General features: G+C 30.0%; 1 protein-coding gene across 1 annotated transcript in view; it reads right to left on the reverse strand.

The window, feature by feature from the left end:
- LOC148306786 (organic cation transporter protein-like) overlaps positions 1-24,481 on the reverse strand; it is a 69,636-nt gene extending 45,155 nt beyond the window's left edge. The window contains exon 1 of the mRNA XM_088264383.1: positions 23,658-24,481. Coding sequence (XP_088120509.1) covers positions 23,658-23,760 — 103 coding nt within the window. The 5' untranslated portion in view covers positions 23,761-24,481. The remainder of the gene's footprint in view (positions 1-23,657) is intronic.
- Between the last annotated feature and the right edge of the window lie 1,054 nt (positions 24,482-25,535).

The raw sequence follows: 25,535 nt of genomic DNA on the forward strand, positions 1-25,535 counted from the left end.
AAACAAAATAATAAATAAAAAAAATATGACTGGAAAAATTGCGTGTTTTAAATACGAAATGATTATTTTGTTATTCATATTTTTTGAAAATGTAATAAAAATAAATAAATATTACAGATTGTGATGGAATTGTAGCAGCCCGTGGTTTTTGAGTGATAGGCATGCGGTTCGATCTCCACTTTTCAACAACAAATTTGCTTGGCTTTCTTGAAATAGTATCAATTTATTTTAAATCAATAATACTTACGAATATTCCTTTATCTTTTTATTACAACTGAGCATAATTTTTATTGGTTTATTTGATTCAACGCTCGAATGCATGTAGGTCAAGGGTTTTATAATATCAACACAAAATCGAGTTTTTGAAAAAACCGGATTATAAAATGCTTCAAGATGCTATTGGCCCAATTCTTGAATTCAATTTAAGGATAAATTTTTAATTCAATGAAATATTTGTAATTTATGTACAACACATACTAATAAAAGAGTTTCTGCTCAATAAATAGCTTCTTTCCATCTCACCAATAGATGTCTCTAGTGAAGTTCTAGTGATTCAAGAACAATGTTACAAAATTGGTTCATATATATATATATAGAACTTCCAAGAATTTGAGTAGTGTGGTTGTCAATAATGGGTAGAATGGTGAATGTTACACGTGTGTAAAGTGATCACTTAAACCAACCTAAGACGGTCGTCAGCCCCGTAAATGCCCAGACTTCCTTATTCTTCTTCATCTTTGATGAGATGTCAAAAAATTATATGAAATATTTGTATCCTATTTTTATAACGAATATTAGTCAGGTATCCAAAAGGGTAAAATCAAAACAATAGTTGGGGTTTTAAACGTATTTTTTGCGATATATGCGTGCCATAACATTCGATTTTGAGAGATTCAAATAAAATCGAGATCTCGTTGCGCGTTAAGTTCCATTAAAAGGTGCAGTATTCGATGAGTCGTAACCTAATTTTCTCTAAATCCATGTAACATTTTACGTAATTGATATTTTTTCTTTGACTGCCTCCGTAGTGTAATGGTCAGCACGCTCGGCTACCGTTCTGGAGGTCCCGGGTTGGATTTCCGGAGGGGGTTTAATAAATATAAGTGATTTTTTCACAATAATATTTTTTCAATATTACCCTAGACTAGAATCTGAACAGGAGGGCTGATCACCTTTCCTTCACGTGTTAACATCAAAATAACACCGCATTTATATGATACAGTACCCTATGCACCATTGGGGTGCGGATAAGGGTTTGAAGAAGATTTTTTTTCTTAAAACCCCGTTTTTGTATTTAAAAAATTACTTTTCGTAATAAATATATGGTTTTGAAAAGAAAAGGGTTTTTGAAGGGTAAGGAGATATTTTTTTCTGTATATCCTAAATAAAACAAAAAAATGTATACAATATACAATTTTTAAGTCGGGCGTGAACAGACACGTGATATTTTTAGTGGTTGACCGGCGAATGAGTTCCGTCGTTGCGAATATCCCCTTAAGTGTCGTTATATTGAACCAACCAAAAATAATGGATACAGCATGTTTTTATTTGTGAATAGGGGTATTTGTTTTGTATCGATAAATAAGAGCTGCTTTGAGAGTACCATTCCATAATGCACAAGTAAAAAATAGTTGGCAATGTGTTTCATATCAATTTGAAAAATCCATTTATATTTTGACTGTTATTTGACATAATACGTATTAATTTAAAAATCAATCAGACATTACAATTTGATGTAAAACAGCTTGTATGAATCATATGCATTTTAATAAAAACATGCAAAATGAAAATTATATAGCATTACATATTGTCGGCTAGATATGAAATGTATCTAATGGAATTCACCTATTAAAAAAAACATTTATATATTCCTAACTAACTAACTAACTATCACGCCGCTTTTCCGCTGGGGTAGACAGAGAGAATAGAACGCTATACTACCCTGTCCTTATTTCGACTCCTAACCTTACCGATTTCAAGTATTTAACATACCCAAACGTGCCAAAAATTCTCGGTCATCCTATGCTCATATTTCTAACTGCATTTCCTTTTAAATGAGCACTGCATAAGCATTGTAGCTGTGTAAATTCTCCTCTCCCATTGCGATCTTTTCATTAAGTTTTTTCAGTTTAGGCGCCATTTGGTTAAATAAAAACGATACAATAATACATTGTTCCGCAAAGTGTGTGCCGCGGCACACTGGTGTACCGTGGTGATTAGTTGGTATGCCGCGGAAAAAAGTCTAGTTTTGTGAAAATAACACAATTACTCCAAATATGGATTGCCTGTGCTCAGTTTATTAGGCTCACATTTCGCATTAAATATAATATGCTAAATATGTTACCATAATATGGTAAATATGCACCTCTGAAATTTCTTAATTTGGTAGGTGTACCTTGAAAAGAAAAAGTTTGGGGAACACTGCAATAATATATTCTACTGCTTACTACTTCAAGTACCTATTTTCCCAATTTTATAATACAGACATACTGAGTACAACAAATGTTTAAAAATGGTTTCCTCACTGAAAATATAATAAAACTCTTCAAAGATCACCTTCTCTTTACTAATTTGTAATATCATAATTGAAAAGTTTATAAAATAAAACAACGTTGTTTTTAACCACTTTTTTATTGGTACTTTTTTCTCCAACCGGTTTCGACAAGAACCTTGTAATGATCAGGGTTTAACATGTACTAATTCTAAAACATTGAAATATTCATAGTTAGGTGAGTGCTTAATGAATTATGTTAGGTTTGGGGTGAGAAGGGTGGGGATGTGAAATTTTTTTTACTGTTATTTCCATGAATAGGAAGTGGAAAAATATAAAAAATAAGACTGTTACTTATATTCAATTATTGATTAATAATTTTTAAATATTGTTTTATCGTTTATTGAATTTCTAATTATTAAAAATGTACCAATAAAAAAGTGGTTAAAAACAAAGTTGTTTTGTTTTATAAAATTTGTAAAATGTGCCACAAAGTATCTGGGTGAAGAAATATTTAAAAGTTAGCTTAAAATATACACCATATTCATTGAAATATTTTTAAAGATTATTTGAATTGTAATTTTACGTTATTTTGTTTCCGTAAAGGTGCAATAGGTGTCCAAATGTATATATGTTTCTTTATATTATTCTACTATCAACAGGTATTGTCAAGGATTTTACTATCAACACTATGTTTTACCATTTATATTATACTCGTAAATTGGAGAAACGTTTTAGAGACCGATACACAGATGCCGCTAAAATGGATATATAATACTGTACGATACATTTATTCAGAATTTTTTTTTAACAAAATATGTACAAATGATAGATTTTATATTAAAAAGAAGAAATAAATAATAAAACACATATTAAAAACACTGACATATCGCTCATTTCCTTCAACAACGTCATATATCAAAAATCGTCAATTTTCAGTTGTGCATGTTTTCGGAATGCCCAGAAAATGTACTATATCCCCGCAAAAGCGGCATATTTTTACCTTAATATTTACCCGCTACATGGTAGAAAGTATTGTTTTTGCATTTTGAAGAAAAGGTATTGTTTAATTATTTTTTTAAATACTAAATACTTTTGAAATGGAAAAAAACAGTCAGGTTTTACCTAAAAAGATCTGTTGCACAGTAAAATGTTCAATAAGTGGCTTGATATTTATTTTTAACACATTTTTCTATATTTTTAAACTTAAAAAACGATCTCCTGAAAAATCAAGTATTTTGATATATGACGTTGTTGAAAGGAGTGAGCGATATGTTGGTAATTGAATGAATAACGTTCGTTAACGTATTTTCTCGAGATCCAGGTAACCTTTTACGTCTTTCATTTTTTTCTTTTTTTTCTCAAAAAAAACGTTTTCGCATTGAAAAAATAAGTTTTTCTTTGAAACAATTTTATGGTTTTCAAAAGGAAAGAGTTACTGAAAGTTAAGGAGTTAAAAAAATCCTACTCTAAAAAGAACAAAAAATATCCAATATGCATTCTTTAAAAAAAATCGGGCTTGAACAGACATGTGACCTTTTCGGTGGTATTCGTTGTAATGAATGCTATTTTACGAATGCTGGGCCTTCAAAGAACAATTTAAACTTTTAAGTTTGTTATTTATTTTTTTTTTATTTGAAGGATGAAATAAAATAAAAAAGGAGCCGAAATCAATTGTTGACTCGGATCATAAATCATTTTTAAAGATCTAGCTCACAATTATGAATCATAATCCGCTCGATTATCTACACCCAATAGTGCATAGAGCACTTTATCGTATCGAAACAGTGTTATCTTGATCTTTAATGACGTGAAGATAAGTAATCAGTCCTAAGTGATATTTAATAAACATTTGAGTGACAATCGCACCAGGTCCTTAAAACGATGGCCACCACTAATTTTGGAGGGAACTGGAAGATACTTGTACATTTGTTTATGTTTAAGATTTATTTATGAGCTAGTGTTTTTTTTATTATTATCAATCATTGATATGAAATATGAGCAAAGGTCATACAGATAACGGAATTTACGTAAAGAAATCATCAGGAAACCAAAAATATCGGAAATTGATTGAGTAAATGACATAATAATATTTATACATTACAGTCGGACCTCAACTTTCGCACATGATTGGTTCCTGAAAATGTGTTCGAAAGTAGAGGGATGTAAAAAAAGTAGAGGGATGTTTTTAAAGTAAACACCAAAAATCATACTTTAAAATTTGTATTTATTCATTAGGTGAACTATTTCATGTGTGATGGTTTCTGGAGTTTCATCAGAATTTATGAAATCACCCATCATTTTTGGCCATAGTTGTTTCCATCAACCTCATTATAATCCATGCATCTCGAATATTGTTTATTGAGTTTTATATGTTATAATTCAGTACGGATATAAAACTATTCACAGTAAGAACCCGGTTCATACGCATTTTATAGTGTGAAAGGGAAACATCTGCAGGAAAAAAAACATTGCCAAAAAGGTTTATTTTTTAAATGTGCGAAATAGCGAATTATGCGAAAGTCGAATGTGCGAAAGATGAAGTCCGCCTGTAGTTCATTCACGCAAATTTCATGTCTAATTGATAAATATATTTTGCTTTTTAAAATTAAATCAACTTTTCATTTGTAACTGGGGTGAGTATGTATTATGGCATTTTAAAACTAATCACAATTTTAAAATGACGATTTTATAATATGTAATAAATAATTTTATGAACTATTTTTCTCATTTCCATTTAATTTAAGTATCGAGGAGCTCTGATAAAAATAAACTTTAACAACATTTGGGAAAAATTATTATTAAAAAAAGCAAACACATTTCACAAACATGATACATATTATACCATATGAGTATTCAATATATATATATATATATATATATATATATATATATATATATATATATATATATATATATATATATATATATATATATATATATATATATAATATATATATATATATAAATATATTATATATATATATATATATATATATATATATATATATATATATATATATATATATATATATATATATATATATATATATATACATATATAAATATATATATATATATGAACACATTAAAAAAACACGTATTCAAGTTATTTAATTTGTTGCACATACCGATATGAAAGATGGCGCATCCTGTATATGTATTAAATATTTATCTTAGGAATAAACAAAAATAATTTTTATGACATCAAATTATATATTCATTCAATTGTTGAATGCACTTCAAAATAATTCAATTTGTTTAAATATTCATAGGAGTTAATCCTCTTTTATATTTAAATTTATTTTATTATTAAGTTATTGAAGTCTTGTGCAAATACAATAGTTGTATGTATATCATATGCGTATTAAAATTATTTCAATTGGGTCGGCCTTGATGAGAGTAATTAAAATAGTGCTACAAACGCAGATACTATATTATAAAATGAACCTCTTGAAGATTACTATGTATGTAATCGCGAACTGCATCAAAGTTCATCACGCAGAATAATTGCTATTATTTATAGCGCCATTTGACAAGTAACCCGTGAGTTGCATATCCTTTTTTAAAAATTGTTTTTTTTTCATGGAAAAAAAAACTAATATTGATTTCTGGTTGACAGGACATCGCACTGTTAAATGTGGTTAAGTTTTTCCAATCATTTGACTTTTTTTAAAAAAAAAATCATAATTAAGGGGGAAATTGCAAACACCAATTTAGTAAGATAAGTCAGAAGTGTCTCAGCACACACAATTTCAGAATATATGCTGGTTTTGATTTTTTTTATATATATGTATGTTGAAAAAAAAATTTTTATCTTAAAACCATATAAATATTGATTTCTAAAAAAAACTTCTTTTTTCAATACAAAAACATAGTTTTAAGAAGAAAAAAAATCAATTAAGTTAAAAGTTACCTGCTTTTAAAGAAAATTGGGCGGCGGGCTATTGATAACTGGTTCTTACTGATAGAGATCAACTGCATTGAAGAAAATTATTTTTGATTAAATATGTCAAAATCAAAAATACAAAGTCATGTTGCTAGATTATTGTACATATTTAAAACATTAAAATTGGGTTATTTTTTATGAAATCATATAAATAAATTCTGTAAATAGTGTATTATCTATTTGTACAACGTAATAATTCTACATCATTTTTATTTCAAATTTCATGAAGATATGAAATGAAGTTTTTAAAATTGGACCAGTATATTATAATAAATGATTCCATATTCTTCTTCATCTATGTTGAGAAATCAAAATGTAAAAATAACTCTTATCTTAAGTGGAGATACGCAGATTTTTGTACAAGGATTTAAATATACACAAAAATATTGTGAATTATTGGAGTAAACAAAACAATTATAATTATTTTTACCCCCCTGATAATCGAGCTCGGGACCTCCAGCATGGTAGCCAAACGCGGTTACCACTACACTATGGAGACGGACAAATAATGACCTCACATATTTTGTAATTTGATTGATAAGGAAAAAAACATATTTGGGGTCTGTTATACCCCACGAGGGCACTGGACGTCAGAAGGACACCACACGTCGCGCGTCGGTCGGCTAACTGTAAAGAACGTTCGTCGAGAATCCCTTCGTGATTGATTAATGCAACCAGCAAAGGTCTTTAGCGGTTTTTGCAGAACAGTTGAAGTAAAATTTTCTGGATTTATTCAGATTTCTCATGATTTATCATGATAACTTGCATGTTCGATGTACGCGTAATTATACAGTAACGCCTTCCTTCTCACTAAGGTAACTTGTTCCTAGACAAAAGGTGATCATTGTACACAAGTCAGTATTTCTACTAAGATTTTATTTATTCGACGGATATTTATTTGCGGCCATCAATCGTCTTATTTCCGTCTTGTGCGAATGCTCAATTATCGATTTTATGTGCAATATGGAAGCTAGTGTGAATTTAATTTCTTTTATAAATAATTATAAATAAATTGTATATATTTCCTTAATCTTTTGAGCGATTGAGTCAAAGTTTTGCAGCTATTTACTCACGATGTTCTCTACAGATGACGTTTTCAACTAGCGTACGACTTCGTTATTATGTTATGATTATAATTACTTCAACCCTCTGATGACAGATCCCAGATCCAGTCCTTTATGTCGTTGATATTAAACATTAATTATAACTTATAATGTTTTAGCACTTTTTTGGCTAGTAAGCCTGGATAGAGTTTGAAAATTATCCCACGATACTTCTTTATTTATCTTTTTTGAAACTTTTTTTCAGAGAGCTATATTTTGGGAACAATTCCTAACGGGTTAAATCTCGTGTTTGTGCACAAAGATTTGAACATGCTCAAAAAAATCAATGTATTCAAAATACAAATATAATAATAATTCGGGAAACGAACCTGGTACCGTTTACATAGCCTACGAATACGCTAACCTCTTCAACATTAGTAGCGATACATAAATTAAAAACCCTTATCCGCACCCCAATGGTGCATAGGGCACTGTGTCATATAAACGCAGTGTTATCTTGATCGTTTACACATGAAGGAAAGGTGATCAGCCCTCCGCTTCAGGTACCAGTCCATGGTAATATTGAATATATATTACAGTGAAAAAATCACTTATATTTATTTTACCCCCCTAGGGAATCGAACCCGTGACCTCCAGAACGGTAGCCGCGCGTGCTGACCATTACACTACGGAGGCGGACAAAAAAAATACATAAATAGGTGTAATAAAATAATTAGGAGACAAAACCCGACTTTTTATGTCTTCAAATGAATTCGACGATACCCGCAGAAAAGGACATAATTATAGCTTTTAGAATATTGTGAATTGAATATTCAAGGTAGGCACGTTTTTTTTAGATAAATTTAATAATAATTTAAATCTTTATGCGTCTATGCATATTATATGCAAATCTTATTCAATTTTGCTAATAATTTTCTTACATAATTATCATTTAATTCGTACCCGTTAAAAAAATTGTTAGAAATACTGATTTTTTAATGTAGTAATTTCGTACTATATTCTTTGTTCACATTCGTTTTAAGCTTTCTTTTTATTTAAAATATTCATAAAAAAGATTATGATTAATTTGAGAAATATGAAATGACTTTTGACTGACTTAAATGATAACTATTTTAACTTGTGTAACGTCCTCCATTAAGCATGGTGTAATTATGGTGTATTTTAACAACCGCTTTCTATCTTCAAATCGCCTTTTAGGGTTAAATCCGCTGTGTGTGAGCAATAAATTTTATTTAAAAAAATTGTGGAATTCACACCTTTAAAAATCTTTTTTATGTAAAAGATTGTCAATAAAATAAAATCGCTTTAGCAATTTAAAATTATTAAATTCTAGATTATATACAACAAAACATTTTTAAAACATTGGCGGTTACGATTTTACCTTCAGTAAACTATTTCTAAGGAGGTTTTATTTAATTATACTTTATAAAAAGGTTAATAAACTTATTAGACAACTTAGAAAAAAAGTGAAGGTAAATATTAACCGCATCCGTACTGTTGAAAACAAAACTCTTGAACCATGTTACAAATATGATTCGGGTTTGGAAAGAGCACTCATTTATGCAAACATAATTTTATCCTTTAGATAGTGCTAAACAACTGATAGACTGCGAGCCAAAACTTTTTCATGGCCAGCTGCTACACTTACGTACCATGAGCTGTGCACTTTACGTTTTTTTTTTTTTAAACATTGGGGAGTGAAACTTTGACAGAATTTATATTTGACATGTCATGTTCATTGAAGAAAAAAGAAAATTGTGCTCAGAATAACCCATCATATATTAAAATATGAAAACATTTCATTAAAATATTATACTTTAAAAATATAAGAACAAATAAATTTAGCGCTGGATTTTTCCGACTGCAAAAATATGTTAGGTTCTTATTTATGGTCGTATTTTTTCAAGTAAATTGGAGTTTAAAATAAATATAAACAGAATCCAATTCTATAATTAAAATGATACTTTGTTTTAAAATCACTATAAATATTTTATTATAACTTAACTTTAATGTTTTTCAAGACTTTCTTTATCAAGAAGTTCGCTTTGAAACCGGTAGACATTAGATAAAGGTACCTATAATAAAATATTTATAGTTATTTTAAAACAAAGTTACATTTTACTTAAAAAATGGAAAATCACAAAGTTAGTGCTTCAAATATAAATTATGTTTAATCCCATTCGTTTTAATTAAGGAGGTTTCAATCTACAAGTAAATATTTGTAAAACTCTGATTTCTTTACTTTATGTATCGTATGCTTAAGTATATTCAAGGAATATAAGTTTGACAGAAAGCTTAGCGAGTCACTGGCTTTAAAATCTTTTAAAGGATGAAAAATTATTAAAAAAAATGAAAAAGTTAATGGGATTTTCTTATTTGTCAAAGTAATTATTATTTGCTCATCTATTTTTAGTTTCTGATCAATAAAGAGAAAAAAAATCTAACCAAATATTCCGTATACTATACATGCAAAAATGAGTTACCAGGATGGCGATTTGTTTACTTTTTTCATCTAAAAAAAACGTTAAACTTTTTTTGCAGACAATGTTTCAAGAATACTCAATCAAGCTTATTATTTGAGGATTTTCATATGTCAAGATGGCATTCAGAGAATTTGCAATTTATGGAAGAAGTGTTTTATAATTGTAGCATTCATTCAAGGTCTTCAAATTGCCAGGAAATATCCTTGAGTATCGTTTTGTTCAATTATAAATCTGCGTATTAATATTTTGTGATTATAAGCCGAACAAATTTACTACATGAAAAAAATTAAAGGCATTCAAACGTGAAATCATAGACAGTAATATGCTATTTCCTATAAATATGCTTCAATAAAAGTGTACTAAATATTTTACACATATCAAGAAAATGGTATCTAAAGCTATTTCATATAAAACGATAATTTTAATTAATAAAACTAAATTATACAGGAACATGTGAATGATAAACATACACATACATATGTTTAAATGTAAAAAAAATCATGTTAGTTTCCTTATTTAAATATGAAATATTAAAATCAAACACTGGTTTTCAGAGTCTTCCAAATTATTTTTTATGATTCGCCATTGTTTCGCCATGTTTTGACATTTACAAACTATATTTCAAACTACAAAAATGCCATAATAAGGCGAAACACTTGTCAAAATAAAAATTACAAAAAATTATGTGTTTTTGATAATAAAATACAATTTAGTAGACCCTTAAAATCAGTGTTTCATTTTAATATTAAATTTACAATAAATTAAAATGAAGTTCTATAAATTTGATGCCAAATCTATTAATAAATAAGTTTGTTTATAAATATTTGGATAATCCTGAATTTTCCTGAATTCTGAAATCAGAAGGTGTAATTAAAAGCTAACCTAAAATTAATCTGATGGGATCTCAGGAAAATATGGCAACCCACACCATCCTACACACCAACACATACGTCCATATTAAGTACTCGCATACATTCGAATTCCGCATAATATAAAAGTAATCCAGGCAATTAAACGTTTGTCATGGGATCATAAAAAAATAAGTACCCACGCATCGTATTCTGTTTATTAGATGAACCTATTTTGCCTATACATTATTTTGTCACAAGGAAGATAATTGCCATAAATCTGAATTCACATTTAGACAATCAAGCCTACGTTAAATTCTAGACATTTGACTAGACAAAGCGTTCACGCTAGCCGACTAATAAACCTTGAATTTTTTCTCTTCAATACCGGAAAATCACAGTTGAATTAGTTCATTTTATGAAAAAGTAGGAAAATTGGACCATTTTTTAATAGAAAAACTAGTTGCACGTGCTTAATGAACATAATACCTCTTATATAACTATTCTTATGTTTTTAGAAGGTAGAAATAATTGAATAATGTAAACCAATGATCTAAATCTATGACGCATTGTTCCGGCTGATAAATAAAATATTTTATGATATAAAGTTAAATCAACTTACATGAAAAAATCATCAAACGATGTTTTTTCTTCTAAATATACGTAAAATTTTATCTACATAGATTTCGACCTTCAGATATATATTTTCGATATTTTTTACTTCATCTTTGATGCTTCAGTTATTTATTTTTCTGTCAGGATGCCCATTTTGGGGTAATTTAATGCTATTGTGAAGCATAATATTTTTTTAAACTTAACTTTTACATGGCAAATACCACTATTTCTTCTTGGTATTTACCAAGTTAAACTTAAATTAAAAATGGGTAGATATTACCACAAAGTGACTCCAAATCGAATCGATAAATGAAATTAAAAAAAATTGTTCGAAAACGTAATCAATTTAGATAGCCTTTATTATTGTGGATTTTTAATAAGAAAAAATATTTCTTCAAAACGTCTATTTTCCATGTTTTGTTACAATTTTATTGCTGTTTCCTATTGAATATTACATTTATTTATTTTTTATTAATGTTGTTCATTAAACATTCAAACATTATTTTTGAAATGTAATGTCACATGCTGTTTTCTAAAGGAATATCTTATAAGAATCTCATAATTGTCATTAAAATAATCGTCTTATTTTAACATGCATTTATTGAATCTCCTAATACATTAAAAAGTTACGATTACCAAATATTGATAGTTTTATAATGAAAAATAATATATATTTAAAACATGAATCCACTAAGAAAAAATCATACATTGATATACAGAAATCAGTTAAATATTGTATAATAGTTTTCTATAATATGGCAAAAAAATATAACTATGTTACAAATTATCATTTTAGGTAATTAGCTTTGTTTGTATTTGAAATGTATAGACAATAAAGATGTTGTTGACTCGTTCAATGAATTAGTTAATATGCGGAGAAAATATAAGTTTTTAGCGTTAATTAACAAAGTAATTAGTCTATTTTTTCATTTTTTTTCAACATACTACATTTTTTAACACAAAAAAATCCTTACCTATTTAATTAATTTACCCTAGATTAAAGGCTCTAAATCTTTTGGACCCAATGCTCCTCAGGACAGTGTTCCACAAAGAGTGTGCCTCGGCACACTGGTGTACCGTGGTGATTGGTTGGTGTGGCGATGAAAAAAAATAAACAATTTAATTTTTTATGTTTTTTTGTTGATAAAATACAGCTTAGTAGACTTAAAAAATCTGTGTTTGATTTAAAATTAATACATAAATTAAAATGGAGTTCTACAAATTAAATGCCAAGTCAATAAATAAATAAAAAATATATCCACTGCTTTTAAAGCGTGGTTTTGCAATTATATTACCATTTGCCACGACTTACTTTTACGAATTGGGATTTCCAACTCTGAATTCTATAAAATAAAATGAAAAAGAACGCCTTAGAGTGATTCACGAAAAAATGAGAGCAACCTTATCAACAATTGCTCCAAACTTTGATCGCCTGTGCTCTGTTAGGCAGGCTCACATTTTGCTTTAAACGTATGTAATATGTTATCGCATTTTATTAATTTTAATATTTAATCAATATTAAAAAAGCTTTGTTTTTTCTTCAGTGTACTTCTAGAATTTCTTGATTTGGCAGGTGTATCTTGAGCCTTAGGATATGTAAAGAAATGGAGATGTTGCATTTTTCAATTGCCCACTTCACGATGAAGTCGACGTCTTTTTTATTAAAATTTTCAGCATACTTTTTATAAAGCTTTCTATTAAAATATTTCTTACATAAAACCTTGAGAGTTTATGGGAGGCCTTTTTTGAAAGCCCTCATTTAGTTATTTTTTCTATTTTTAACTCTTGATCGCCTCCCGAGCGACTTCAATCGCCCGCGTTCGGATTCACAGCCCTAGATTGAGAAGTCAAGTTCAAAATTGATTAATTTACCATGATAGATTTAATATTATTTCTTGTAATTTGATGTTTTTATATAAAGCTCTTTAGGTCTAGAAAATAAGACATTAGAGGCTGCGTGAGGTCCGTTCTAGGCTCCCTCATTTTAATAATTGAATCGTTACTATTACGAATAGGTAATATTTCAGCAAGCACGTAGTAGGCGCGTACATGTGTCCACATAATAAACTTTGCTAATGTTGAGAATTCCAAATGAACATGTGTATTTTGAAAAGAATATATTGCCTCGGGTGTAGAAATATGCATATTTTTCCCGTCGTCCGTATGTTATGTAAATCGTACTTAAATATTTTCCGTTCTTGTCAATTATACATTAGGTTTGAAAATTTACCGCATTTTGGTTTTACTAACTAGCGATTCTGTAACATAACAAGCCTTTCACGAGACATCCAGCACCGGGCGAACGTACAAACATGTATATTGTTAAAATTAAACATGTTAAGATGTTAACAGTACTTGTATGTGTATAAATAGTCCATGCTTAAATCAGTTGTCTTTTTAAAATGAAATTTCTCTAAGCGTGGTAGTATTAGTGTAAAAGGATTTTTATCAATGTACAATCACTAATATGTCACCAAAAAATGCACACTTTTTATAAGTGAATAAATAAACCAAAATTTTATCAGGTTTTCAATTGATTTTAAAACTTTTTCAAATACTTTTCCAAAACTAATATAACGTTTTCAAGATATTATTTAAAATAACAATTTTAGGTTTTTTACCATCTGTAATAATTGTTAACATCTCGATGACAAAACCTATTCAACGTTGCGATCTTATACATTCTTCAATAAAGTTTTTACACGTCAAGTTTCTTTAATCGATATTGATGGTAATCATCAGAATTAATGTTTCAAGCAGGCAATATTAGTCTTAAGAATAGGCTTCTGTAAAGTTCAAGGATTTTTTCTTGTTTTGTTCATTATTTAGTATAATTATACCTGCACCCATATTAAGTTTAGCATAATTTTCGTTTACGGGTAAGGCCGCGGTCACGATACGAGCGGCGAGCGACAAGCTGCAAGTGGCAGACTAGCAGAACATGGTTTAAATAGACAAGAACGGTGAAGGAATTATGTTCTCTGGTATCACTCCTGTCCATCGTAGCCACGTACTACCAATATATCCTAGGAACCAGTGGCGTTCACAGATTTTTTAATCAGGTTAGGCAGTAGAGTTGAGTAAGGATATATAGAAAGCTGTTCCACCGCATGCCCAGATCTAATACAGAAGCATCTAGGCTTCCTGACAAATCTGCTGTTGCTAAGCAATTTTTTTTAAACTAAGTTGCAAATTATTGAAAATGTGAAACAATATAAACTTATATCCCGATTTTACAGTGAATTTACATTCAAAAGCTTTCAATAAACCTGTCACTGCCAATCAAAATAAATACAACATTGTAAATCCGTCACCAAATTTTCTAGAAGTACTCCGGTGTAGGCAGTGAAAGGGATTAGTATTTAATTCGATTAGTCAGCTAGATCCGACTCAGACCCGACGCTGGCTGGTACACAGACGCCCACAACCCCAACCAGCACAGCAGACAGACACGGATATATTGCAAAGACAAAGTAAGGATAAGGCAGAGTAGGCACTGGTCATATTTCTATATGGAACACGAGTAATACAGGGTAAGCACTACTTTTCTGCCTATATAGAATGCACGCCTCTGCAAGGAACTCAGTGTAAACAAAAGTAGAGAGGTGCTACTGTGCCGCTCTCCCGTTTGCTATACTTATCGTGATCAAAGCCTTACATACATTAACTGGTGATACCTTTTGTCAAAAACAAAACTGTAGTAGTTGGTTTCATGGAAATACAAGCATAAAAAGAGTAAACCTTGTTTTTGTTTATGTACTCTTGTTTAATTTTGTAAATGAACAATGATTATAGACAATTTATTTAAATCAGCCGGCAAAATGCTTTTGTACTAGTTTTAAAACACATTGGATGATAACACTTGTCGGGGAAATATTTTTTAGTTTTTTTTTATATATACACTTAAGTCCAATTGAAGTTACAATGAAAGCCGAGCTCTGCAGAGTGAACCGTTGAAATGTGTTCCCTCAGACGAATGTGTGCAAAAATCATTGTATGAAAAATTGATAACGAAGATATTAGAAAGGAATGTAAGGCTGAAATAGGGACGGTTGAAAAGATTATGGATATGTGGAGCGAATGGATAACGAGAGAATGACTAAGAAAGTTTATATGGCGAATGTGAATGGGATAACAGAACAAGGACGGCCGAAAAAATCTTGGCACGATCACTCCAATCAGAACCTTAAATCGGATGGTGTCAAAATTCGTAATTGGAGGGCATGTATGACAAGATGTATGGATGTTAAGGAAGCGAGGAGTGTATGTCAGGACAGAAGAGTGTGGTCTCTGCTCAGGTTCTGCCTACTCTGAAGGTATTAGCAGTTGTAGTTGTTTTTTAGTCCAATTTTTAAGGTGATGCGGTTCAAAGTCTAAGAATTCCTGGCATTCCATACTCTCTGCCTACCCTGTAGATAAACGGCGTGATGGTAAGGTATTAGTACAATTGGACAAGGGAGGAATACAGGGGTTACGAGCTGGCTTGTGTTTTTATTTTTATAATCTTTTGGTTACATGGTCGAATTTTAAAGATAATTGTGAATACGCCCATAAGCTCTTATTTACACTAAATAATCCAGAAAATACTAGCGAAATCTACACGGTCATTATTTTTAAACACTCCGGGAAATTATCATTGTACTAGAAGATTTTCAAGACACAATTATTATTTGTGCAAAAGCATATGCACTCATACATCAAACACATATGCTTGTACTTTAAACTAGTGGTTCTCAACCCCGCATCGCGGACCGGTACTAGTCCATGGAGCAAATGGTAAAAAAAATGCATTTAAAAGAGTTCGAGCTACTTTCTAACCACGAAACACCCAAAAACTGGTCAAATTAAATCCGCCGCTTATTTGTTTACAAACCAGGCAAATCTAGCAAGTCTGTGCAAGTAGAATATCAACCGTTATAAATATTTATGTTTAGAATAAGGTCCTTGCAATATATTGCCTATACCCAAATTAACCAGCTGCCTGATATATATACGAGTAAAATAGAACCCAATCAGGGATCCAAAATGAATGAACTAAAAAAAAACTTCATGGAAAGATATTTGTTTTTGTGATTAGTTATATTTTCTAATTTGTATTTCATATGCTTATTTTCTGTACCTTTTATTGCTTTATATTTGTACATTTTGTCTGTCTTTTCTTATTTGTTTTTCAGTCTTGTTAACCTTCATTCTATGTCCCAAAACGAGTAATAGAAATAACTCTTCCGGAATATCATATTATTTATGTGACTTATGTATGTGATATATTTTTTTCAAATTGTAAAAACTGCTGTAGATTACCCTGGACTGGTACCTGAAGAGGAGGGCTGGTCACCTTTCCTTCGTGTGTTAACGATCAAGATAACACTGCGTTTATATGATGCAGTTCCCTATGCACCATTGGGGTGTGGATAAGAAGTATTGTATGTGTATTGAAGACATGTCAACAATTCAAAATTAAATAAAAGTCTTAAAAGGTTGAGGACCACTGTTTGAGAGGATATGTTTAGTGGGATACTTCTTTTAGCCTAACTACGTACAGTTGAAGTCAAAAACGAAACTTTAAATTACTGTTGACTTAAGGCGAGGGCCTTTGATGCAGAAAGCGAAGAACATTGTAAACACAACGAGCGTTTTAGCTCTTATTCTAAAGGGGTAGTTTATACTACCCGTCTTATTATTTTGCAGGAGTGTTTCACCCGCTGACGTCAGACGTACGTCAGTCAGTACTTTTTTTACTTGGACGTACTTAGGATTAGATTTTTTTAAACACAAATATTTCAAAATGACATTTTTTGTCATATCGCTCACTCTTTTCAACGATATCATAAATAAAAAAAACTTGATTTTTCAGGAGATCGTTTTTAAAGTTCAAAAATATGATAAAATGTAGTAAAAATAAATATCAAGCCACTTATTAAACTTTTTTACTGTGCAACAGATCTTTTTAGGTTAAACCTGATTTTCTCCATTTGAAAAATATTTCATTTATTTAAAAAAATTATTAAACAAAACTTTTTCTTCAAAATGCAAAAACAACACTTTCTGCCCTGTAGCGGGTAAATATTAAGTTAAAAATATGCCGCTTTTGCTGGGATTAAAGTACATTTTCAGGGCATTCCGAAAACATGCAGAACTGAAAATTTACGATTTTTGATATATGACGTTGTTGAAAGGAGTGAGCGATATGTGAAATGTGTAATATTACTTATAGATTTGACATCAACTTTGCGTTTAAACCTAATGTTTTATTTATAAAAATAAAACACTTGCATACTTATGAGTTTTCACTGTAAACACGGCTAGTTTTGAGAAGTACGCATATCTTCGCATCAAAAGGTGACACTAAAGATTTTATATTTTCCTCTGTTGATGGGAATATTTGTACTTCTTGAAACTGGTCGTGTTAAGATTTAAAAAAATAACAAGTGGTAGTATACGAGTGTTTTATTTTTATGTTGAAATATACTCGTATCAACCCTCAAAATGAGAAGTAGGAACTGATTTATAAGATCGACAACAAACGTGAATTGAACCATGAAGATGACAAAAGAAAAGATGAGAGACTGAATGCAGTTGAAATTCGATCTCTCAGACTAATGTGCGCAGGTCAAGAGTCAAAATAATCGGCGGGTATGTGTAAGGATATGCATAATTGTGGAAGAGGCGGAGATTGTTTCCAATGACAGAGTGGGGTGGCGTTCTATTATCTCTGCCTACCCTTATAGGGAAGCGGTGTGATAATTAGTTTGTTAGTTAAAATTATAAAACTTGGTATCATACTATGATTGTATATGTAATACAATGACCCTGAAAGGTGTTCTGTAATAATAACATCATAGTACCAATACAATGAGGTCACATTCTATTTTGGTATTAATACTTGTTCTATTTCATCCCCTGTCATGAATCACTTAACACGCGTTCGTCGGTTTAAGCGAATTTATTTCATCACTACCCTCACACAACGAGGTATATTGGAAATTACATTTTCATTATACCTCGGAATATTTCAGAGGGGTTTAAAAAATATCAAAAAAGTAGATGAAGCGATGGAAAATATTAAAAACTTTTCTTCTAAATAATGCACTCGTTATTTTGAAAGTTATATTTATTATTACTATTTATTTTTAAAACTTACTATACTCAACTATATATGATGCCGAGAAATAGCATATGAAAGGTGTTAATTGAAGCATAAATAAAACTTCCAAGATTTTAGTGATGTGGTTGTCAATTATGGGTAGAATTTTGAAAGTTACACACGTTTAAATGATCACTCAAACCAGCCTATAATAGGCCGTAAGCTTTGTAAATGCTGAAAATGAGTGATAAAACACGATTTTTTTTCTTTACTTATTTTTAGTTTACAATTAACTCCCTTATTTTTAATTTACAATGTTAATAATATAAATGAGCTTTCGATAATAATTAGTTAAGCACGAACCTTTAATTTCTGAGCTTTATTTTTCTTAAACTAGACGATAAAGAAATACACAAATGATACTTTTAATTTTAGATTGACAAGTAAACGATAGTAAATAATAATAGAAATTTAAAAATAAAACACAAACAAAAAATTTACACTAAAAAATCCAAAACTCAACAAAAACTACTGAAAATCTTTTGTGTACCTACTCTTATTTATAATACAAATTACTTTTGCAAATTGCTACAAAAGTATTATTCGTAAAATACGTTTATTCATATTTTTGTTTCAAAATCAATTTATTTGATCATTCATTTTATTTAATGTAAAACCATATTACAATTCATTATTTAATATAAAACCATATACTAATTCCTTTCTACCTTTGGCTGCTAGGTAAATAAACTACTTATTTTATGTTTTGATAAATAATTTTATATATACAAAACAATTTACATGTATAAACAGATGTGAAATTCAATTGGTCCCCAAGACCTATACGGTATTATTACGTTAGGGTTGTATTTATAGAAACCATGGAAAAGTATCGCTTCGCTCATGACATTTTCGAAATGTCATCGACTTGAAAAGAATTACAGAAATGTTCATGGTCTTATACATAATTTAACAATTTTAAACCGTTTTTCTCGCTCCGTGTACTCGGTAAGAAAAATACATTAAATCTAGATAAATAATTCCTAATACTGGAATACTACATAGCATATACATATCAGTGGCGTGCCTAGGGTTTACCAGTAAGGCAAGCCCATTATTTTTCACATTCGTGAATATATGATGCACCTATAATTTCTTCACCTCCTCATTTCCAGTATAGTAAGCACTCAGAAAGTATTATAAATATAAACAATGTATTGTAATCATTGTAAAAATATGCATACATGTAACTTTTGTAAGGTATAGCCATCACCTTTAAATAATGAAAATGTTCACTATCGTAAAATATCTTCCTCAGATATCAACCATCACCAATAAGTACCATCACCATATAATGGCATGCATAGTGTTTAATAATCATATAAGAGCGTGATAATTTAAAAACAGTCATACATAAATTATGTATTTTTAATCATTTGGTCTAGATTTAGTCATTTTTATTTGGAGTTGTTAGGGCTTTTGGGCTTCTAGGGAAGTACCGCCACTGATACATATGTACTTACTTATATTAGTATATCAGTACGTTGGCATTTTTCAGATCAATATTAATATTCTTGGAAGCACTCTCACGTTGCTCAATACGATGTTGTAATGTATAATGTGTAGGTACACATTATATCGAAGTTTGCTCGTAGAATTCATGTGTAAACTTTTAATAATTATATATATATACGAGTAGTTCGCTGTTGAGAGAAAAACAAGTTAACTATTTTCTCTTACAGAAAGTATTCAATGGCGTATTTCAATGTCAATAGTGTTGTAATTAGTTACATATTCGAAACTGTTTCCCAATTTTCGAGTAACTGCAAAGAAATAGATAAAAATAATGTTCAATAGTGATGTGAGTGGGTCAGAATAAAAATCCGTATTTTTCATTGTTATAAATATTTTGTTTACTTATTGAGCTTACGATAGAATATTAATAAGAGACAAAAATGATTATTGATTAAAATAATTAATAATAGAAAATTGTGAAATTTTCTTGTACCGTTATTCAACATCTTCAGTTAATGTTTCATTATTTTCATATTTCAATTATAAAATAAAATAAATAAAACAAGTATAAAATTTTTCTAAAATTTAATTTAATTCGTTATTATCATTGACAAAGATAGCATTGCATTCATGGTCATGATTGTTAAATATAATATCAAAGTTGCATATATTATACATCTTTTATCTAGTGTATTAGTTTGGACATTTGACTACCATTCAGGAGGTCCCGGGTTCGATTCCCAGGTCAAAATAAATATTGTTTTTCACCCTTATACTTATTCAATATCACCTGAAGCGCAGTATAGATCACCTTGCCCTCATATATTGACATTATATCAATTCGATGCAGTGCCGTTTAAATTATTGGGTACGGATAAAAGTCAGTAGTAGTAGGATTTATTATTCATTTATTTATTTTATTACATGCATAATTACAAATTGTAATAATGTGTCCGCACTGAGTTTTCCCGTGCCGAAGGTACATTTTATAATATTTATTTATAAAATTATAATGAAAGAAAACTGTTTGTGCAATCAAATGCGACATGGCCCAATGATATATTACAAATAAGCGTCGGTAAGGTATCTGAAGGTACGCCTCCGTAGTGTAATGGTCAGCACGCTCGGCTACCGTTCTGGAGGGTTCGATTCCCAAGGGGGGTAAAATAAATATAAGTGATTTTTTCAGTGTAATATTTATTCAATATTATTACCCTGGACTGGTACCTGAAGCGGAGGGCTGATCACCTTTCCTTCATGTGTAAACGATCAAGATAACACTGCGTTTATATGAAGCAGTGCTTTATGCACCATTGGGGTGCGGTAAGGGTTTTATTAAGGTATCTGAAATCTATGACTTGATCATCTTTTGTACTACAATTTGATTCCAATTTTATAAAATATTCCTCTCGGGGCTATTCCAATTTATCTTTTTTTTAATATATAATTTACAATGAGACACGTTACCTTTTGAAGTCAAGAATAAAATTTAAAAGATTTTAGGACTTAAAATGTAACTTTATTTTAAAAGAACTATGAATTTATGGTGATTTAAAAAAATATATATGAAATGGAAAATCACAAAGTTAGTGCTTCAAATATAAATTATATTAGATTCTGAGACGTTTACCTGTATCTTTGATTCGCTGAATAACTGTTTTTCAGAGTTTTTAGATAACTTTTATGTTCGTTATTTATAGTTACCTAATTTCCACAGAAGGAATACAATTTCACTACTTTTTAAAATATTAAATATTCAGATATGATGAAAAAATAAAAACGAATTATAAGGTAAATACGCTATAAATATACAATAAAATACTTATTTAAAGGTGTTTGAATAAAATCTATTAATTACTGTTAATCGGAATATTATATTATTGACGGAAAATTAAGAATTTCCAAAAATAGTTTCATCCATAATATATGCACTCTTTCTGTTATGATAATGCGATCCATCTTTTTGCGAGAAACTGGTTCAAACTACATTTTGTTTGTTGAAATGTAAATATGGGTTATATGTATTTACGGACGATTATGTTCATCTCGAATGCCATGCATAGATAGTATGGTTTTTAACATGCACCTAAAATAAGTTCACACACAGGTTTTATCAACATTGGTCACACTGTGGTAGCACTATCGGCTTTAGCTTATTCTCCTGGCCCGATATCAAGCACTTAACTTCTTCTTCTAACCCTTATCTGCACCCCAATGGTGCATAGGGTACTGCATCGTATAGAAGCAGTGTTATCTTGATCGTTAAATACACGAAGGAAAGGTGATCAGCCTTCCGCTTCAGGTACCAGTCCAGGGTTATATTAAATAAATATTAGACTGAAAAATCACTTATATTTATTTTGATCCTCTTAGGAATCGAACCCGGGACCTCCAGCATGGTAGCCTAGCGCGCTAACCACTACACTATGGAGGCGGACTAAACTAGCCTTCTTTAAATTTTCATCAATGTGTGACGTTACTTTTTTTAAATCCAGAACCCACCTGTGACGACAATTCGTTAAATTTGACGAATATTTTAAAAGAATTTTCGAGTTTATTATACCTATAAGACAAATTGATATTTTCTTTGTTTGTGCTTTTTTATGTATTGGTTTGAGATTACAATATTTTATACATTAATACATCTTGACTTTAGTGTTTTATATTTTGCCCTGTATTAGTTTTGTTTACCTTTTTTTAACTTTCCAATTTGTGTTTCAGTCTTGTTAATGACTTATATATGTTATATGTTTTCTTTTCTTTTTAATATTTCAGTTGTCTGCCAGATTTTAAGGTTAAAAAGTGCATAAACAGTAAAAAAATACGTTGCTTTGATCATTATTAAATTATCATTTATTTTTATTTTCTAGGCCACTGACCAATATTTTATTTAAAAATAAGGTTTGATATCTCATTCCATTAAATATTGACAGCCATCACGCAACAGTGACAATGAATAGGTCGTCAGCTGACGACAAGTGAAAGGAAAATGATGCGTTGAAAGAATTGAGTTATGTTTAAAAATAAATCTTTAAGTTGATTTTAAGAATTCAGTTATTTATTTATTTATATATTTTTCAAAACATATTACATACATAAGACATCTATATAATATTCCCGATAAGTAATTTCTATTTCTCATTTTGGGACATGGGATTAAGTTTTACAAGATTGGAACACAAATAATAAAGTTACAAAAAATATTTATTTTTAAATAACCAAAACTAATACATGTCAAAATATAAAAACAATAAACAGGTATAATAAATAGGCATAAGAAGCATACTTAAAAGAAATAAATGAGAAAATCATTAGGTAAGAAGCATATTTAAAATGAACAAATGAGAAAATATAAAAAATGAGAGAATATAACAAATGAGAAAATGTAAGTCAATGTACTATATATTTATAACCAACAACAGAATACTGCCTGCGCTTCTTATGACCCCTCTTTTCTTCAAACGATTTTCGTACAACTATTTATTATAACAATTGTTTATTTTTCGATGGTTTTGTATGGAGTTTCATCTCTATCATACATTGAAACTGAATGAGTCTGATTACGTGATTCGGTATATGATTCTATGCTTATTTATTTTTTCACTTACTTTGAGGCTTCTTAGCTGTAGGTACTCCATCTCCAATCAGCAGTTCCTGTTTCTCTGCCTGCTCCTGCTCTAACTCGTCCATCACAAACTCATCCCTCGTCATTTTGAACTTATATGGATTCTAAATTGTTTTCTTTAAACCACTCCTCTTTTATTTCGGCGACAGTATCAGCGACACTTCTATATCAATTCACTGAGGACATGTAATATCAACCTCACTCGAGCGACAAATAATAACACGATAATTCAATTAAAACAAAACCATTAATAATTCCCAAGACGAGGAATTCACGATTATTTTAATTTACCCGTATTATAAATAGCATATCGTGCGAACCAATACGAACTAATTAAGTGTGGTAAATGAACAATAGTTTTCGTACGCTAAAATGATCCCAAAGTGATTTCGTAACATCAATCGTTAGCACGTCACACCGAACGCTCCATGTATTGAGTGATAAAAATATTATTAAAAACTTGGGTTGTTTACGTTTTTCACAGAGTTTGGCACATCACCGAAAAATCATACTGACTTATTATCAGTAATGTCAGATTGGACGCTCTTTTTGAACTCATGCCGGCAAAAGTACAGAGCACATTCCACGAATATCGAAATGCGTTTTGATCGAATGTCGGACGGCACGTGGGATAACCAGTTTTGATGGGAAGCTACCGGGAGCGCAGAATTTGCGACGGGTATGTGCGGACGCCTGTATTCCAACCCCGCGTCAAGTTAGTCCCATACCAGCCCCACCGTTGGTACTGAGTACTTGTATACAAGGACCGACACGACAGCGCTACTCAGAATCTCGCTACAGTCTGCCGCCATTCAGTAAAAATTGTACACATTTATCTCATTTGTAGTAAGTACACTAGTTTGAAGAGTGACGACAAATTTTCATGCCCCTTTTTTCTATTATTTTGCAATACCTGCTCCATCAGCACGTTTAAGATAATGAGGAAGTAATGTACGGAGCATTTTTTTAATGTTTTTATAATAAAATAAAATTTAAACGTATGTTTTCATTGAACATTTTTTTGAAATATAAACATTTGTAACGATTTTGTGTTTTTGTTAGTTTCAAACATTATGGATTTTTTAAAGGTTTATATGACTCAGTTATACATAGAACAGTATTGAGATCAATATTGTTTGCAAACACGCAATATCATTATTAAAATACCTCGGTACAAGTAGATAGCATGGCATTCGTTACATCAAATAATGATACAAAATTAGAGAATTGAACTTCATATCAGAATGACTTTTCAAAGATATGTTTTTTTTAGCAAAATTAGTACGCCCATTATTCTTTCTGATTTTAAATAAAAAGAACAGTTTATTTTAAGTAGTAACAAAAAATCACCCTAACTAGTAGTTTAATTTATATATTTAAATATATATTTATTTATAGAAACATGTGTACTATCTTGGTTTGATGATATAAATTAAACAATAGTACCAGTCTTTATGTGCATCATAATATTTTCATAATAATAATTGTTTACGTCAGTGCATTCCGCGAGAATAATCTTGTAAACACAATAAATATTATATCAATATTTTAATCAATAATCCAATGCGATGTGTCCGAACACATTCTGGCCAAGAGACTAGAAGATATTACGTAACTTTGGAACAATTCGTTGCATATTGGTATTGACCATTTCGCGTGGGTTGAATTTCTATGAATGTATTTTTTTATCTCTGCATAATTATGATTATTGTGATAAAATACTATTCTACTATTTTTTCTTATTAAATCGTTAAAAATTTCAATCGACCCTATTAAATCAGATATTTTATTAAAACGAAATAACCTATTAGAAATCTTTTCCCGTTACATATCTGTATCTAACCTATAGGTTAGGAGTCGA

Source organism: Brachycentrus maculatus, unplaced genomic scaffold (assembly GCF_059751285.1).
Source record: "Brachycentrus maculatus isolate JH-2025_06_01 unplaced genomic scaffold, ASM5975128v1 h1tg000226l, whole genome shotgun sequence".
NCBI lineage: Eukaryota > Metazoa > Arthropoda > Insecta > Trichoptera > Brachycentridae > Brachycentrus > Brachycentrus maculatus.